Source organism: Babesia microti, chromosome III (genome assembly GCF_000691945.2).
Source record: "Babesia microti strain RI chromosome III, complete genome".
Classification (NCBI taxonomy): Eukaryota; Apicomplexa; class Aconoidasida; order Piroplasmida; family Babesiidae; genus Babesia; species Babesia microti.
Genome location: NC_027207.2, coordinates 481987 through 498762, shown reverse-complemented (window position 1 = coordinate 498762; position 16776 = coordinate 481987). Strand labels below are relative to the sequence as shown.

The 16776-nt window shown below is 35.0% G+C and overlaps 10 protein-coding genes across 10 annotated transcripts; 6 read left to right on the top strand and 4 right to left on the bottom strand.

The window, feature by feature from the left end:
- Positions 1 to 22: 22 nt before the first annotated feature.
- BMR1_03g01410 (hypothetical protein) lies at positions 23 to 1303 on the top strand (the record flags this gene model as incomplete). The annotated part of the gene is made up of 2 exons (XM_021481930.1): positions 23 to 882; positions 904 to 1303. The coding sequence occupies 2 exons, from the start codon at positions 23 to 25 to the stop codon at positions 1301 to 1303; spliced, it is 1260 nt and encodes a 419-aa protein (XP_021338510.1).
- Positions 1304 to 1434: 131 nt separating this feature from the next.
- BMR1_03g01405 (translation initiation factor eIF-3 subunit 2) lies at positions 1435 to 2966 on the bottom strand (the record flags this gene model as incomplete). The annotated part of the gene is made up of 6 exons (XM_012793437.1): positions 1435 to 1758; positions 1782 to 1940; positions 2309 to 2558; positions 2580 to 2733; positions 2809 to 2854; positions 2877 to 2966. 6 exons carry the CDS (start codon positions 2964 to 2966, stop codon positions 1435 to 1437), a joined length of 1023 nt encoding a protein of 340 aa, XP_012648891.1.
- Positions 3057 to 4935, top strand: BMR1_03g01400 (queuine tRNA-ribosyltransferase; the record flags this gene model as incomplete). The annotated part of the gene is made up of 6 exons (XM_012793436.1): positions 3057 to 3218; positions 3240 to 3500; positions 3935 to 4394; positions 4415 to 4457; positions 4599 to 4674; positions 4696 to 4935. The coding sequence occupies 6 exons, from the start codon at positions 3057 to 3059 to the stop codon at positions 4933 to 4935; spliced, it is 1242 nt and encodes a 413-aa protein (XP_012648890.1).
- A 168-nt stretch (positions 4936 to 5103) lies between these two features.
- On the top strand, positions 5104 to 7680 carry BMR1_03g01395 (Protein tyrosine kinase; the record flags this gene model as incomplete). The annotated part of the gene is made up of 7 exons (XM_012793435.1): positions 5104 to 5753; positions 5856 to 5950; positions 5972 to 6033; positions 6055 to 6159; positions 6245 to 6505; positions 6528 to 6630; positions 7439 to 7680. The coding sequence occupies 7 exons, from the start codon at positions 5104 to 5106 to the stop codon at positions 7678 to 7680; spliced, it is 1518 nt and encodes a 505-aa protein (XP_012648889.1).
- BMR1_03g01382 (hypothetical protein) lies at positions 7775 to 8178 on the bottom strand (the record flags this gene model as incomplete). Its single annotated transcript, XM_021481928.1, has 2 exons — positions 7775 to 7834; positions 7855 to 8178. The coding sequence occupies 2 exons, from the start codon at positions 8176 to 8178 to the stop codon at positions 7775 to 7777; spliced, it is 384 nt and encodes a 127-aa protein (XP_021338509.1).
- A 64-nt stretch (positions 8179 to 8242) lies between these two features.
- Positions 8243 to 9536, bottom strand: BMR1_03g01381 (conserved Plasmodium membrane protein, unknown function; the record flags this gene model as incomplete). The annotated part of the gene is made up of 4 exons (XM_021481927.1): positions 8243 to 8357; positions 8453 to 8794; positions 8815 to 8911; positions 9020 to 9536. The coding sequence occupies 4 exons, from the start codon at positions 9534 to 9536 to the stop codon at positions 8243 to 8245; spliced, it is 1071 nt and encodes a 356-aa protein (XP_021338508.1).
- On the top strand, positions 9588 to 10495 carry BMR1_03g01380 (haloacid dehalogenase-like hydrolase; the record flags this gene model as incomplete). The annotated part of the gene is made up of 2 exons (XM_012793432.1): positions 9588 to 9720; positions 9822 to 10495. The coding sequence occupies 2 exons, from the start codon at positions 9588 to 9590 to the stop codon at positions 10493 to 10495; spliced, it is 807 nt and encodes a 268-aa protein (XP_012648886.1).
- A 626-nt stretch (positions 10496 to 11121) lies between these two features.
- On the bottom strand, positions 11122 to 11969 carry BMR1_03g01375 (template-activating factor I; the record flags this gene model as incomplete). Its single annotated transcript, XM_012793431.1, has 5 exons — positions 11122 to 11260; positions 11282 to 11349; positions 11370 to 11752; positions 11842 to 11894; positions 11917 to 11969. 5 exons carry the CDS (start codon positions 11967 to 11969, stop codon positions 11122 to 11124), a joined length of 696 nt encoding a protein of 231 aa, XP_012648885.1.
- A 162-nt stretch (positions 11970 to 12131) lies between these two features.
- BMR1_03g01370 (hypothetical protein) lies at positions 12132 to 12631 on the top strand (the record flags this gene model as incomplete). Its single annotated transcript, XM_012793430.1, has 2 exons — positions 12132 to 12145; positions 12166 to 12631. 2 exons carry the CDS (start codon positions 12132 to 12134, stop codon positions 12629 to 12631), a joined length of 480 nt encoding a protein of 159 aa, XP_012648884.1.
- Positions 12632 to 12946: 315 nt separating this feature from the next.
- On the top strand, positions 12947 to 16266 carry BMR1_03g01365 (elongation factor EF-2; the record flags this gene model as incomplete). The annotated part of the gene is made up of 6 exons (XM_021481926.1): positions 12947 to 13852; positions 13935 to 14600; positions 14878 to 15091; positions 15113 to 15307; positions 15328 to 15679; positions 15759 to 16266. 6 exons carry the CDS (start codon positions 12947 to 12949, stop codon positions 16264 to 16266), a joined length of 2841 nt encoding a protein of 946 aa, XP_021338507.1.

The following is a 16776-nucleotide window of genomic DNA, read 5'->3' as shown; positions in this document are numbered from 1 at the left end:
TGATTAACAAATACACTGTAAAATGAAGTTATTATCATTATGTTCCTATGAGTACGTGATTGGGTACAGGTATAGATTGGGTAGGAAAAACTTTCCAAATCTGACTAAAAAAGTAGTAGCAGAGCCTATAAAATATGTTTCTAGTTGGCAGTGGTTAAAATTGACATGTAATGGCAAATTTATTAGGAGGCAAAAAGATCTCAGTAAGTTTTTCAAGCGCATCATGAGGGCATACAGTAATCGCGTGAATCCAATAAGGGTACGCAACAAAACTAAGTATTTGGTTGTAAATTGTCGTGATGTACCTCAAATTCTCCGTTGGGGTGTGAGATTTTTAAGTAATTTGGACGAGGTAAACATACAATCTTTGTCCAATTGCCTACTGCGACTAAAGTTATTTGACAATCCCCTCTATAAATTCACATGTAAAACAGCCCTATCAGTCGCTTACAACATGGAATACAGTCGCTTGTTATCCATCATTCTATCACTATCTAAGTTACGATCCATATACCAGGGCTATGATAATGAGTACCTACATCCCTTGGTTATTTGTGCCTCTGAAAGGTTAATAAAGGAAGAAGTGACTGGAAACCACTTGGGCCTACTTTGCCAAGCGCTTTATTATTGTAAATTATTTTCCCAAGATTTTATGAAATTAATTTTGCCAATCAGTGACCAATTTTTAAGTAACGATGGGTTAACACCGGAAAATATTAATTCTATTTATGGATATATATCACTTTACCCCCAAAGCCATAATTATATATGTAAGCCTAGGGTTATATTCATGAGTTATATTTCAAAATCTATGGTGGATGCTAAAAACATTTTGAAATTTTTAAAGATTAACCATAACAGAAATATTCAACTACTAAAAAGGTGGGATGGTTGTATATTTAGGATTTCAATTACTGTACTTTCAGCTAGTATTGATGAGTTATCAACTAGTGAGCTTTTGGATCTGATGGTACTATACACAAACTGTGATAATTCATCGATTGGGGTGTTAATTGCGGTGACCAATAGATTGGATTGGCTGATTGACAACATAAAACCTGAACAATTGACCAATTTGCTTTACTATATATGCAAATTGTACGTTATAGATACTGAATATCTGATGTTCAAACGGCATTTGCAATTGGCACTATCAAGAGCCATATCTAATATTTACAATGGGAGATTAGATATTACCGTCATTGTTAGGTACATTGACGTGTTTAATCGAGTAGGAGGGGATAGTAAATTTATTTGCAACACTAGAAAAACAATAGGTAATCTGATGAAACATATGCATTGATATGATATATTTACAACAAAATTAACGACTAGTAATTCTAGCGCGGCCATTCATTAGTGACTAGATTACACTAAGCGTCTATACATTTGTTACTGTTTTTCGAAAAAAACAAAAACTAATATAATTCATTCCTAAAATTTATCAGTAAAGTATTCATCGTCAAAGTTATAAATCCTCACATACCCATCCTCCCCTCCGCTGACATATCCAGAGCCGTCTGATAAAAATGCCAAGGCGTTAATAGGACCAAAATGCCCCTTAACGGAGCCCAATTCCTCCTGATGGATTATGTGGTAAATCAGCACTTGAAATTTGCCCTCAGAGGCAGTGGTTGTGGTGACGTCTTCAGCACTTTGACCACCGCCCAAAATTATGTGATTCTTCCCACTTAGTCCATCTAATTGAAATAATGGGGATATGTCACAGGCATTAAGAGGTCTATCCGTTTCATATGTCTATGTTAGCTATTATATCATACTTTGATGCATTCATAGTTTAGGGTATCCCATAATTTTGCAAACTGATCTGAGGAACAAGTAAGCATGAGGAGTCGTTTTTTGCCGAAGGAAAGGCATGTGACGGCCATTTTGTGTGCCTGGATCGTTTTAAAGTGCTCCCCTGTCTCTGAATTCCAAATCTGTATAAATATATCATATTGTGAAGAAATTTGGCAATTAAGTAAAATTTATGGTAACCCCTTGATATGTATAAATCGAATATAATTTATGGTTGATTATTTATCGACGAAATTGTTAATAATTAATTAGTGACAAGTTGTAACCATAAATTAACAATGGAATTACAATTAATATGTATGTGTATTGTTTGTTTATTTTGAACTTAAAACACTTTAAATAATAATAATAATAACAATCCATAATTTTTATATAGATTCAATTTGAGTTAGTTATAAGACAATGAATTCATTAATGCAAATTAGTTTAATTATCATGTAACGAGGTGAAAAATAGAGAAGTTTTCAAATTCATTTACGAATAAACTTACGTTTATAGTGCCATCTTCATGAGAAGTAATTATCTCTTTATCCAACGGCCCCCAATGGCACTGGTTACAACGGCTTGAATAGTTTCGTTGGGTCCAAACTATTTGGGGAATCAACTCCCCCTGCCCCAATTCATTTGTAACAAGATTTAGTTTGTACACCTTGATTGACATGTTAACTGTTTCCCCAAAGTCGTCATGGGCCAACACAAATTTATTTTGCTTTAGTGGATGCTGTTTCCATTCAACGAACCTAAATAACAAGGTGAATTACTTGCAAGGACCTTCCTCTTTGATCTCTGCGATTAGACGCCCGTTCTGCAATTGGAAGACGAATATTCTCGAGTCTCCAGAGGCTGCGATGATAAAGCGAGAATCATGTGTTACATCGCAGGACCAAACCACAGCTCTTTGGCAGTTATATACCCCTGGGTCAATTTAATGTAATAAATAATTTATCCATATAATGAATGGCAATATAAAGCCATAATCCAATTACTTACCCAACGGTTCACCATCAGACACTCTCCACAAACGCAGAACACCATCCTAGATAAGTAAGCAGACTTACCTTAGCGGCTGTTAACAGTAAATCTCCATCTCTGTTGATTTTTACACATGTTAGAGGCCTTTTGTGCCCATGTAGAATCAGAGGTTTCATTCTCAGAATAGATCATCACCCCATACCATAGTCCATATTTTTCACTTTAGACCCATAGAGGTGAATTAAACAGCTTAAAACGGCTGTTTAATGGAAGGGTCGTCTATTCCTTTGGCATTTAATGTAGTCAAGAAATGCAGTACCTCTAGGGCCCGCTTGGGGATCCTAAAATTACCTCATGGTACTGTTACAACACCAATTTTCATGCCTGTTGGGACAAAGGGATCGTTAAAAGGCTTAACTACTGAGCAGGTAAGGTTAATTTTATGCTAGATCAGTGAAACTGGTTGTAAACTGATGCTTTGTAATACGTATCATCTGGCTAACGAACCAGGAGGGGAGATGGTTGACCAAGCAGGTGGAATCCATGACTTTATGAACTGGTCTGGTAATGTATTGACAGATTCTGGTGGATTCCAAATGGTTTCCCTCAGTAAGATATGTAACATTAGTGAGGAGGGTGTGACATTTGAGAGTGTGTACAGGCCTGGAGATAAGATTCTGCTTACGCCAGAAGAATCCATTAACATTCAGGTACTCTTCCGTACGTATATTTTAACTTATAGCAGATATAAGATGTTATATTATTGCCTTTGTTGTGACTATAAATTAAATTATTTGTTTTTAGTTGCTAATTGTTACATTACTGGCAATTAATGTATGACAGTTATTATTAACTATCGGATAAATATTATATACATACTAAATAAAACAAATAAATGATTGATTATCAGTAAGTAATCATTGATTAATCAACTTTAATAAATAAAGCAGTTAAACAAAAATAATTGGGTATATTAAAATATTTATAAGGCGATGTGAAATAAATAGAATTTTTAATCATTAATTGTTAAATAAATTAAATAATTGAACAATAACTTTATATGTTGACTAAGTGACTCTTGATTGAGTAATTACGTGGCAGATTATGAATAAATTAATTTGCAATTTTTAATTGAATCATTCAGAACCTAATTGGCGCTGATATAATAATGGCACTAGACGACGTAGTCGATATCAAAGAGACTGATCATCAGAGATTTGTACAGGCAACAGACCGTACTACAAGATGGCTTGACCGCTGTATTGCTGCTCACAAAAAACCGGATAGGCAAGCATTATTCCCTATCGTACAGGGTGGGCTATCACATGAATTACGCATTAAATCCTTGACTGAACTTAAGAAAAGGAACATGCTTGGTTACGCCATAGGTGGTTTATCTGGTGGCGAAGAGAAGGATAAATTTTGGAAAATAGTCAACCTTTGTACTAGTGAAGAGCATGGACTGCCAGAAACAAAACCGCGCTATTTAATGGGTGTAGGTTATCCAGTAGATGTCGTTGTTTGTATTGCATTGGGGGTTGATATGTTTGACTGTGTATATCCGTCAAGAACTGCTAGGTTTTACACTGCCCTTACTAGGCAAGGTAAGGGACTGTTGACTTAGGGCCTAAGCGACTGAAGAATAGTAGATATAAAGGTTATGATGGGTGAGTTATTTTTAAGGGTGTTTTAAAATTTACTACAGGAAAAAATTTCCATAATGATAAATCCACACAATTCCTTCTGGGAAATTGTTACGTACACTAGCAAATTTTGTATCAAAGAGTCTCTAAAAACGACTCATTTAGGCCAATTGAGATAGATTGTAACTGTTATACATGTAAAAATTACAGTATAGGCGCAATTCGAGCACTTATTGGCAAGGTGTGATGCTAAATTATGTAGGACATTGTGTCATTTCGTCTAATTACATTGCACAACATCCATTTTATGATTCAACTTTGCAGAGACGCCCAGTATGCCATAAAAAATGATATTTTTGCTGAATTTGCAGTTAGATTTATTAGTAACTACTTGGGAAATGATGACTCATATTCAAATGGTGTGGGTGGTGGTGAAGTAGATTTTTCCTGGGTTAGTGATGCACTGGGGTCAGTGAAAATAAATTTCAATAATAATTTTTGAGAAATTTCCTATACTATTTAAACCTTTTAAGATCTATTTGTTCATAATTTTCTAAACATTCAAGATAATAATCAATTCATGATACACATCACACAATCGTAAATAAATACATTTCGTGTATACTAATTATTGTCATAATTGGTATAAGTAATATAATAAATAGTACAAATGGGTACTGCAGAATCTAAGCTTCGTAGTCCTAATAATACCGGACGTACTGCGCCTAAATCTAGCAATAGGTCTATGAACAAATATGGCAGGAGTGACCGACTAATAGTCAAGCCAGGGATGTTTGTTCAAAATCACAATTCAGTTTTTTCCGAGAATTACAAAGCCATAAAATTACTGGGTAAGGGCTCATTTGGGGAAGTTTTGCTCTGTTGCAATAGGTCTACTGGTATGCAATGCGCGGTAAAAATTATCTCCAAAGGCAATGTAAAAAGGACTTCAGACCGCGAGTCGTTGCTAAGGGAGATAGAATTGCTTAAGGAGCTTGACCATCCGCATATTATGAAATTGTTTGAATTTTTCGAGGATAGGGGGTATTATTATTTAGTCACCGAATACTACTCCGGTGGCGAATTGTTTGATGAGATATCAGCAAGGAAGAGATTTAACGAATTTGACGCTGCAGTTATTATTAAACAGGTGTTAAATGGTATAAATTATATGCACAAACACAATATCGTACATAGGGATTTGAAACCAGAGAATTTGGTTTTGGAGAGTAAAAATGATATTAAACGCATAAGAATCATTGACTTTGGACTCTCCACTCATTTTGACGTGGATAAAAAAATGAAGGATAGGATTGGAACGTAAGTAACAGCTATACACATTGATGAGATTATAATTAAAACTGGCGTTTTTGTAATCGTATCAATTGATCTTGATATATATATATATATATACTAATATAGTGCATACTACATTGCCCCGGAAGTGCTTAAAGGCACGTACAATGAGAAATGTGATATATGGTCTACAGGTGTCATTTTGTACATTCTTCTTTGTGGTTTGTGAATAAATGATATAGGATATCCACCTTTTAATGGCCCCAATGAAAATGAAATTATTAAAAAAGTAACTGCAGGGAAGGTAATTTACACATTTATTTAGTTTAGCTTCAGTGGTCAGCAATGGAGCAGGGTTTCTGATGGCGCCAAGAATCTTATTGAGAAAATGCTTACATTTAACCCATATACTAGGATCTCTGCTGATAAGGTATCACTTGATTGTAATTATATTTTAATAAATTTAAATCTAAAATCTAAATATTTTTTAAATATCGCGAAATACATTAATATAGGCTTTACTTCACCCTTGGTTATGCAAGCACACAAAGGATGACCCTACCAATTTACCTCTACTCGAAAACACAATTAAAAACATTCGTAGCTTTCACTATACTCATAGGCTCGCTCAAGCTGCACTATTATACATAGGCTCTAAGTTAATGTCTAAAGATGAGACGAGAGATCTAACCGATATTTTTAAGAAAATGGACAAGAATGGGGATGGCCAAATAGATCGTGATGAATTGATTTCAGGGTATAAGGACTATGCCAGAGTAAGCATATGCATTTATTTAGTTGAAAAGAGATGTAAATTTTAAGGAGGAAATGGTGGAGGAGTATGTAGATAATATTCTGCTCCAGATAGATTTTAATAAAAACGGTTTTATTGACTATTCAGGTACACAATTTAAATATATTATACTCATTTAACAATATACATTTTATCAGTAGTTATATGCATAATCTTCAACTATGTGTTACAAATTTACGTTTGATTATGTGCTTATGAGTGTTCAATATCTTAACGTAACTACTTTACCTAAGTTCTGTGGGATTGTCCCTAAGATATTATTAATTACTCAAAGTGTGATTTTTTCATATAATTATAATTGAAAATATTTAAATTGCATCACACGCACATGGTACAATAGTTGCCGATATCACACTTAATATTTTAAAAATAATTCGAAATAGCATTGAACACAAAGCATAGCCATAATAATATACATGATTTTCTTTCTATACATTTGCGTAATATAATGGGATCTAATATTCAAGAATTATCACTACTAATCCGTTCGAATTACGATTTAATTACAGTACACCCACTTGTAATAATTGTCGATGACAGTTGGGTACAAGGATACATGCTAAAGGTTAATCATTGTATGGTGGACAAGCATCCATTGATTATAGGGATACTGAAATGAAGAAAGCTGCAGATTATTACTATTTGTATATTAAATAGTCTATCAACTCGCATGAATTATCCATATAATATATATTTATATTTATCTATTTACATTTATATGCATATCCTATATTTATAAACCGTATATATGATTGCTGAGGCTAAATTATACAAATTAACATATTCTAATGGACGTAAATATACAAATGTATTATTGAATATTACGTATATGTACAAATATATATGTCATTATTTATATACTATATATTACTGATCCTTTTCAATTTTAATATAGAATTCATCACTGTGGCCGCAAACTACAGCAGCCTGACATCTAATGATAAACTGGAAGAAGCATTTAAGTTGTTTGATGCGGATAAATCGGGTAAAATTTCTTCAAAGGAACTGTCCAACGTTTTTGGTGTTAGTTATCTTGATCCTGTTGTGTGGAAGAATATATTACAGCAAGTGGATTTGAATCGTGATGGTGAAATCGATTTCATCGAGTTCAAGGCTATGCTCAGAAAATTCCGTTAAGTAGTTAACTTATTCTACTTTTGTACACTAGTGACACAAATTGACCAATTATTAATAGTCAATATTAGGTTAATTTTTGCGATGTAGATCCATATCAGTATATCTTTTGCTTTAATAAACACTTGGAGCCATCATTAAATAATTTACTTATGCACTAAGTGGGTATATTCTTACGTCTAAATCGCCTATGTGACCATCAATAATCCATTTAGTGACACAGTCACTTACAGCATTAAGGAAAGTGTCACAAACGCAGTATCTCCAGTTAACCAAACTATGCCAATCCACGTTGCACTTGTTGTGGCTAATTACGCAATTCATGAAGTCACTAACTTCGACATTAGCATCCTTTCCCAAACATTTGAGAACTACCTGATGAAAGTATCCGTAATCATCAACAGTAATACCTTCAAATGATTCTACGGATGACTTATAGCATTCATCATCCAGTGGTACGGCTTTTACCAGGGGTAGAATCAGCACGTACATATACCACATGTCACTAACGTGGTATGCTACAGGAGTTGAATAGAATAGGTGGGGCAGGTAGTATGGTAAAAAATTAATTATGGAATAATAGATGCCATCTAGTTTGTAGTAAAGCTCGGGAAAATAGGTAACTAATGGCACACAAATGGTAACCGCGCAGTTCTGTTGCATGTGTAATCAGTACGCGCCTAAGTTATCAGTTTGGGGTCAAATGGTGTATATAAAAGGATTTGATAGTTCAAATATATATATATATAAAGCCAAAAATATAATACACGCTTACCGTTGTGTCTGCATGGCTTGTGCCTGTGCCTGGCTGCAATTTTTGCAGTGTGGATAGAAATATTGCTGCGGTGGGGACCAAGTGAGGCCAATCTTGTGCAAAACCTTAGGGAAAAATTGTTCATTGTACTTGGAAACTATTGCATTGGGTGGTTGGTGGTCCGAGATATACATAGATGCTTTACGATTGCCACAAGTATGACAACCGTACAACTTGCCCACAACCTGGACGCTCCCTTTTTGCTTAGCAGAGGCATATTTAGGTCCATTAGCCAAACTAGCAATTTTTAGAACTGAAAATGCGCCAGGATTAGATAATGAACTGGGAGAGAAAGAGTATAAACTATATAAGGTTTGTGTTACTTTCCGCCAAATGAATAAAATGCGATAAGGGTTGAAATCGAGCACCCAATTATTTCGCTCCTAGTGGGTCTAATGGACACTAAATGTTTGTTTTTTCCTATATTATTGATCGTTTTATTTAACTTTTTTTGGAATAATAACTTATATGGGATAAAAATAATGGATGTGAAAAGCAAAAAATGGGCTCAAATTACAAATGTTTTACCTTTATTTATCATTTGACTATCTAACAAATGGTTTTGATTAGGATAGACAAGTAGTCTGGTGAACCCTATGGTCTTATACCTATCACCAAGTTTGGCCAACGCCCGGTACGTGATAAGTTCTGCCAGTTTATGAGAGCATATTCCTCCAAGTAGTATAGTTACTAGACCAAATAAAAAGGATAATGGTTCATTGCATGAGATATTGAGAAAGTACTGAAGATACTGTATCATTCCTGCTATGGAACAGAATGAGGCAGTGGTAAAGAATGCTTGTGATCCATAGACACCGGCCAGTGAATAGATACACTTCAAATGTGCACATTTTGGAATTATCTGTGATAATTTTTTGTTAATAGGTCCTCTTTCCATAGAGGAATCTAGTTTGGGCCCTTGCATTTTAAGATTTCTACGCGGTACAGTATGAAAGTCTATGGGTGGGTGTGGCTCAGTGAGCATTATATTGCAATGGGAGATTCGCACTAGCGAGAAGAGGGTGAGGATCAATATGTATAACATACTTGCAACCCATTAGTGCATTATACTCGCTTATGGGGTCTAGTAGATACTATGGGCACGTCCAAATTCTTTGCCATGGACGTGGATGGTACGTTCATTACCTACGACTTTAAATTACCCTCTAAAAACAAGCAAGCCTTTGATAAATTGGCTAAATCGTCAACTATTGCCTTCTTTTGTACAGGTAATGACTATCTTTCAGTATAGTTTGTATATAGTATTTTCTGAAATATGATTAGATTGGTTGTTATACAGATTTAAATAAAATGATTTGGGCTAATTTAGGTCGTTCTAAAATAGATGCATTGCATATTACTGGGTATTCTAATTCCGATGTCTACAATGGATTTCCGGGTGTTTACATCAACGGCTGTGTAGTATACAACCATGAGGGGAAGCTCATATCTAATACGTATTTTGACAAGGATACATTTTTTAAAATAATAGATATATTTGATGGTACTGGGATAACAAACACTTGCGCTTGTTACTGCGAAGATAGTCTGCTTTGCGCACCTGGGGTGAAAGAAAGGTTTGGTCAAACAACCAACATGATCGGGAATTTCATCGAAGTGTACAATTATAAAGATATTAACGATCCCAAAATAAATCAGATCATGATTATGAACGTGGACAACAATCAATTGGAATTGATCAGAAAGTACGAGGGCACTCTTTACAAAATGTACGTTTCCCCCAGCACGGTGGAAATACTGCCACTTGGTGTATCTAAGAGTACAGGGATTGAGGCTTTAATTAAACATTATAATGGTAGTTTTGATGATGTTGTAGCGATTGGGGATGGGATTAATGATGTGGAAATGTTGAATTCAGTAAAACATTCTTATGCCATGGCCAGTGGGACCAAAGCAGCTATAGAAGCAGCAAAGAATATTACAAAGCCCAATATTGAGATTGCCGTTGCCGAAGTTATTAAGGATGTTTTTGGCATTGAATGAGGACATTTATAGACTATCAGGGTAAATCTAATGGTTTGTATTTTTGCACATTTGCAAATCATAACATAACCACTTGAGAATTCTATTGTGTATCCAAATGGCGCCTTTACAACAAGTCACATTCACTAAGCTTACATCAACTGCTTAACTGTCTATAATAATTGATTGTTGATGCTATTGGTTGAAGATTTTATCTATTTTCACGCATTAGATTTAGCAAGTGTTTTATGTGTTTAATGGGATCCTTAAAATGCCCCAACTCATGTTGTACATTGTATTCGCAATCTATGAACCAAATTAATCGATTAGGTAACAAATAACTTTCTAAATCCTCGTAAAATTATCATGACAATGAACCAATTGGTAATTAAACTCAAATAATCGAGCTGTGTTGTTAAGTTATAGTGATCCATTTCATGAAGTTTCCACTCATACTATTGACGTTTTAGTTAATTAGATGCATAGTAGTCGATTTATTACAATAATAGTAGAGTTTAGCGATCAAAAAAGGTGTGAGACTCTGTATATCGGTGTTGTGATAAAATTAAGATACAAGATCTATCTTGGTGTATATATTACTAGCGTAGGTAAACTTTAATTTAAAGAAATTATGATGTTTATTAAAATCACTCATCCATATCATCATCGTAGTCAAAATCTGACGCAGAAATTGTATCCATATAATAGGCTAAAGGTGCGTGCCAAATTTCCCTTCTAATAATCTCCCCAATGTTAGGCTTGTTCAACCACTCATCATAAGTAAACCTAGGTAATTGTTTTTTTTACCATTCGAACAAAGACCAATCATTGCATTGTTCTTCATTTCTAGCCTTAATAACCACATCTATTGGGCTCTAAATTACTGAGTGATTACTTTCCCAGGTTTCCAATTGATGTGAGTACATTCCGCAACTGTCTCACGATTTTGCTCGAAGACTATATATTTAACGATGGACAAGGGCTCCATGTATTCGGAAGCATTGTCATCAAATGTGAAAGTTATTTTGTAACTGCCATTGTCATCCAGATTATCTTTGAGATCTATCTTGGTCAGATATTGTAGGATGTTGAAGTCAGCAGGTGTGAGTAGACAAAGGGCTGGATGGTGTTGGAGAGCTTTAGACCAAAACCCTGGTACCTTGTTTATGATATTTTGCCTTTTTTCGAAGAAGGGTTGTTTTTTTTCATCATAGTCGCGTTGGATGGTCATTTGCTCACGAGCGCATGCTTCATCTAAGCGTTGGAGTTCCTTTTGTACTAGATGAAGGATATGATTGGACAAATAGGCGAGTGATTATTGCACATTAAATGCATAATATTCTCAAGATATAATTAAGTGTGCTTACCCTCATCAAATTCCACGATATATTGGAAAAGAGGATCGTCAGGATCGGGCTTTCTAAATCATTTTTGGTGCCTACATGGTACGCTTTAAGTCTATTTCATTAGAATCCCCGTCAAATCCACGTTTCATTTAACAGAAACTTACCTAGACCCCACAATAAGCATGTATTTGAGATATTCACTGTCTTATTTATTGCTATTCCGGTCAATACTAATCACGAGCTCCCACACTAGAACGTATACTGGATTCAAAACTAACAATACATTCTGTTTGTCAATAGTGAATAATAAAATGGATGATGGACAGTAATTTATTATTCATTTAGATTTCCCAAGGAATTTATTCCACACCTAAACTTGGGTGATTATGGTAGCAGTAGGTCTTACTATGCTATTCTTTACAAAAACAACACAAAACAATCAAAATTTACCATTGAAGTTGAGAGTAACGCTACTACTGGATATAGCTGGTATAGTGTGGGTATTTATGAGAAGGCTGCTATACCTAATGAACCATACCAAGATAGCCTTAAAAACATAATAGACAATGATTTTGTTAAAAGGAAAATCAGTGAGGGTTCAACACTAGATGGTTTATCTGTAACCCCTTTTGATTACAGTTCGTCGCCTAGTGCTCATGGAGTTGTTGGTACATCTGGTGTATCTAAGGCTACCATCAGCGCATCTTCTGAGTGCAAGAGTGGTGATTATTTGGTGCTATTGTCTTATGCCCAACCATTCAGCCCACTTACCAATTGTTATTACAAGAAGATATATGTTAGAATCATTTAATTGTATATAATGTAAGCGTACTAGTAGGCCGTGTTAGTCTGATTAAGGTATAATTTTTTGTCATAGATGGGGATGTATAAATATTTTTTGCCCTAAAACCATCGGATCTATACTTATTGTTTAAAGGTAATAAGGGCCATAATAAGATTGAATAGACAAGTGACACAAATCAGGGTATTAATAGGATGTAGAGATATTCCACGGTAAATTTTGCTATATCGTGTCTGATTCTATTAGGTAGATAGTTGATGAAGTCAATTGATAAAGTGAATACTATGTAGTATAAGAGCTACCTCGAATATAGTGTTCGGAGTGATGATAGAGGCGTTGGATAGGGTGAGATGCAATGTTGAAAAGATCCGAAATGTCTGCATTCTGGCCCATGTTGATCACGGAAAAACAACTCTATCTGATAGCCTAATTTCAATTAATGGCATAATTAGTTCAAATTCAGCCGGAAAGTTGCGCTATTTAGACAATAGGGAGGATGAACAAATCAGACTAATCACAATCAAATCTAGTAGTATATCTATTACTTATAATTTGAATGGAGATGATTATCTGATTAACTTGGTGGATTCACCGGGGCATGTGGATTTCTCTATCGAAGTATCAGCTGCTGTGCGTATGTGTGATGGTGCGTTGTTTGTCGTGGATGCGGTTGAAGGTATATGCCCGCAGTCAAAATTTGTTCTGCGACAAGCTTTCAAGGAAGGGGTTAGAACAGTGCTTGTATTGAACAAGATTGACCGATTAATCACTGAACTAAGGTTTACGCCGCTGGAAATTTACCACCGGTTGCAAGACATTGTAGGTCAGGCAAATGCATTAGTCTACAATATTACCACAGGAAGTGATGCTGAAATGGATTTCGTTGATAAAGAGAGCAATGCTTCTGAGTTTAATGGCAAATTTCCCCCTCCTGATGGGAAAAATAACTATTATAACCCAAGTGAGGGCAACGTAATATTTTGTTCCGGGACCCATAAGTGGGCGGTAAACTTGACTGATTTTGCCCGCTTAATAGTGGAAAAATTGGAATTGCCCCAAAAATCGTTGTCACATATGCGCAAGGCTCTCTGGGGCGGCTATTTCTACTCACATAAACAAAAATGTGTAAAAATATGTAAAGATGACGAAATGCCCATGTTTGTGGAATTTGTCATTAAACAAATCTACTCCATCTACAACTTCATTCTACTAGAATATGACGCAGCAAAGGTAAATTATGATATTATTTATATACATTTTCACAAATGAATACATTTACACACTACAATGCATGCACAAAAATGTTACTCAGGTTGAGAAGATAATCAATTATTTAAGTATTGAGCCTACAGACCGTAAGGGAGAAGAGTTGCTGATATATGTAATTAATACATGGATTCCTCTGGCCAAGGGTCTAGCAGATGTTATAGTAAATTGTCTCCCTGATCCCAAAACTTCTTTGTGTGACAGAATGGCGGTCATAAATTCGTCTCTCAAAATTGACCAAATTATTGCCAATAATATCACATTGATCCATGTAACAAAATTTGTCGCTTGCGACATGACTACACTCAGGCTGACGGGCGACAAACTAAGAGGCAATGAGCGTCCCGGTGAGTTTGTAGCACTAGTGCGGGTTTTTAACGGTAGACTTTTTGAAGGCATGATTTTGTACATTTCAAATCAGCCAATACGAGTATTTAAAATCTTTTTATGCATGGGAGGTGACTTAATACCAGTGTCCGAAGGGTTTGAAGGTAACATTTTGGCGCTTCAAATTGAGGAATTAGAACCAAGAGTTGATGATACGGTACATCAAGTTAAACTTGTAGTTGAATGGCTTCACCGATTACATGACCCGCATGTTCTGAGGGATAATATGGAATCACGGCACTCATTTTGTTCAATTGAGCGGTGTTTGACTCTGTATAGCGTACCAAATCTTCAACCGTTACCAATACTTAATGGTGATCTGGTGGTGAGTCTTTTATATTATTTAAAAAAATTAAATTATATTAAACTTTTTTAATTTTCCCACTTCAATGGTGTTTTCTATAAATCATTATTTATATTATCAACAATTTTGGCATGGCACTAATAATTATATAATTGGGACGATACATTTGTAAATAAAAAATCAATGTGTATTCTAAATGTCATTATGTGCTGAGAAATAATATATTTGCCATTAAAAAATGAGTTATCTATGCAACATAACTCTTGAAACCCCGCTAATTTTTCCCGTCATAATTCAGGTCTCAGCCATATTACGAGTGTCGATAGAGCCTGTTGACATCAAGGACATGGAACAGTTTTTATACGGCTTAGCACTGCTATATACTGCAGACCAATCGGTTGAGATTGAAGTTCTTAGCACGGGCGAATACGTGTTAGGGTGTTGCGGTGAAATGCATTTAGAACGTTGTCTAAATGATCTGAGACATTTGTATGCAAGAGTAGATATAAGGGGTATATGGTTGCGTCATTTAGTATCGGAGCAACTTATAAGCATAAGAGAAGGTGTGGATTTGGCACCTGGGATGTGTATAAGGGGAAATAAGATGGAAACTATTGCCAATTCTCCATTCAAAGTAAACAGTGACATTGCCAAGTACAGTGAATATGTATGTATTTCCGGCGGTGAAATTGAGATTATTGCAAGGGCCATTCTGATGCCACAAAATGGTAGTTTGTTATTAATTTAGTACTTGATCTCATAGATAAAAATGTTGATCAATACCGAAGAATTGTTCAACAACATGATAATGTTACAGCTATTGAAAATATGGAACAGGAGATTTTAAACAATTGTGGCTGTGATATTGGTAAAATTTGGGGAATATCATTAGCATCTGGAAGTAGAACTTTGTTGACATACAATAATACGTATTCTAGCTACGATGGTAAATCGCTGAGCGTAGAATGGAGCCTTAAACATTCATATTGCCAATATTTGAATGAAACAAGTTTTGGCCATGTGGTACGATTATTACCACATGTTATTTCGGCATTTCAAGTGGCTTCAAGGACGGGTCCTATAGCTCAGGAGCCCATAAGGTTTGTCTGATATTATCATATGTAATAGCAATATTTTTATTATATAATATATCACAATTAATAATATTTGATAATCTAGAGGGGTGATATTCGTCATCCAAGGCATAGTATTCAACTCAATGGCCGAATGCTCCCCTAGCCACTCAGAACATTCTTCTCAGCACTCATGGAATCTATCGGGTCAAATAATTAGCGCTGTAAAACATTTGTTGCATCGCTGCATAAAGCCACCCATTGCCAGAATCTATCAAGCGATGCTCAAAGCTGATCTTCTGTGTGAGGATAACATGCTTGGTTGTGCATACAATGTTTTATCTATGTATAAAGCACAGATAATTAACGAGTCGAATCAGGGACATTTATTTTTGATAGAAGCTATGCTACCTGTACCTTGGTCCATGGGTTTATCAAAGACAATCCGGTCAAAGTCATCTGGATCGATATCTTACAACATTGCATTTTATAAATGGTTAATGATCGACCAGGATCCATTCTTAGAGCCTAACATTGCACGATCAGTAATTGACCAAATACGAAATATCAAGGGATTGCGACCGCATGTATATCCAAGTAATGAACAAGTGTAATAATGGTACTTTTGTTCTTGTATATACATGCCGGTGAGATTGTGCAATTATGTATAATTATCGCAGTAAAATGTGTATTATGCTAAATATTTAATACAAAATTTTAGTGTAAACGGAATATTATGCCGGAGTAATATGGTATGTGTTATGAATACCATGTGATTAGAAATTTTAATTTGTGCAAAATAATATAAACAAACAATGAGTTGTCACTTGGCGGTTGTACAAAAATTCATTCGCAGGCTTAATGTAACTGGATGGGGATTTTTAAATTAAAATACACATTAAATCAAAAAAATGTATAAATATACATTAACACATATTGGTGTGTACCATTGTAAATTTAAGGATAATTTTTTTCGTGTAAATTTTTGGAATACATGTTCCCTAAAAAACAACAAGTAAGCAGCAAATCGTTCAAAATTGTAGTAAAAATACAATTTCAATACAAGAGTAAAGTTTTTTTGATTCTAAAACAATTATAGTCAAATGGGCTAGATTATAATATGA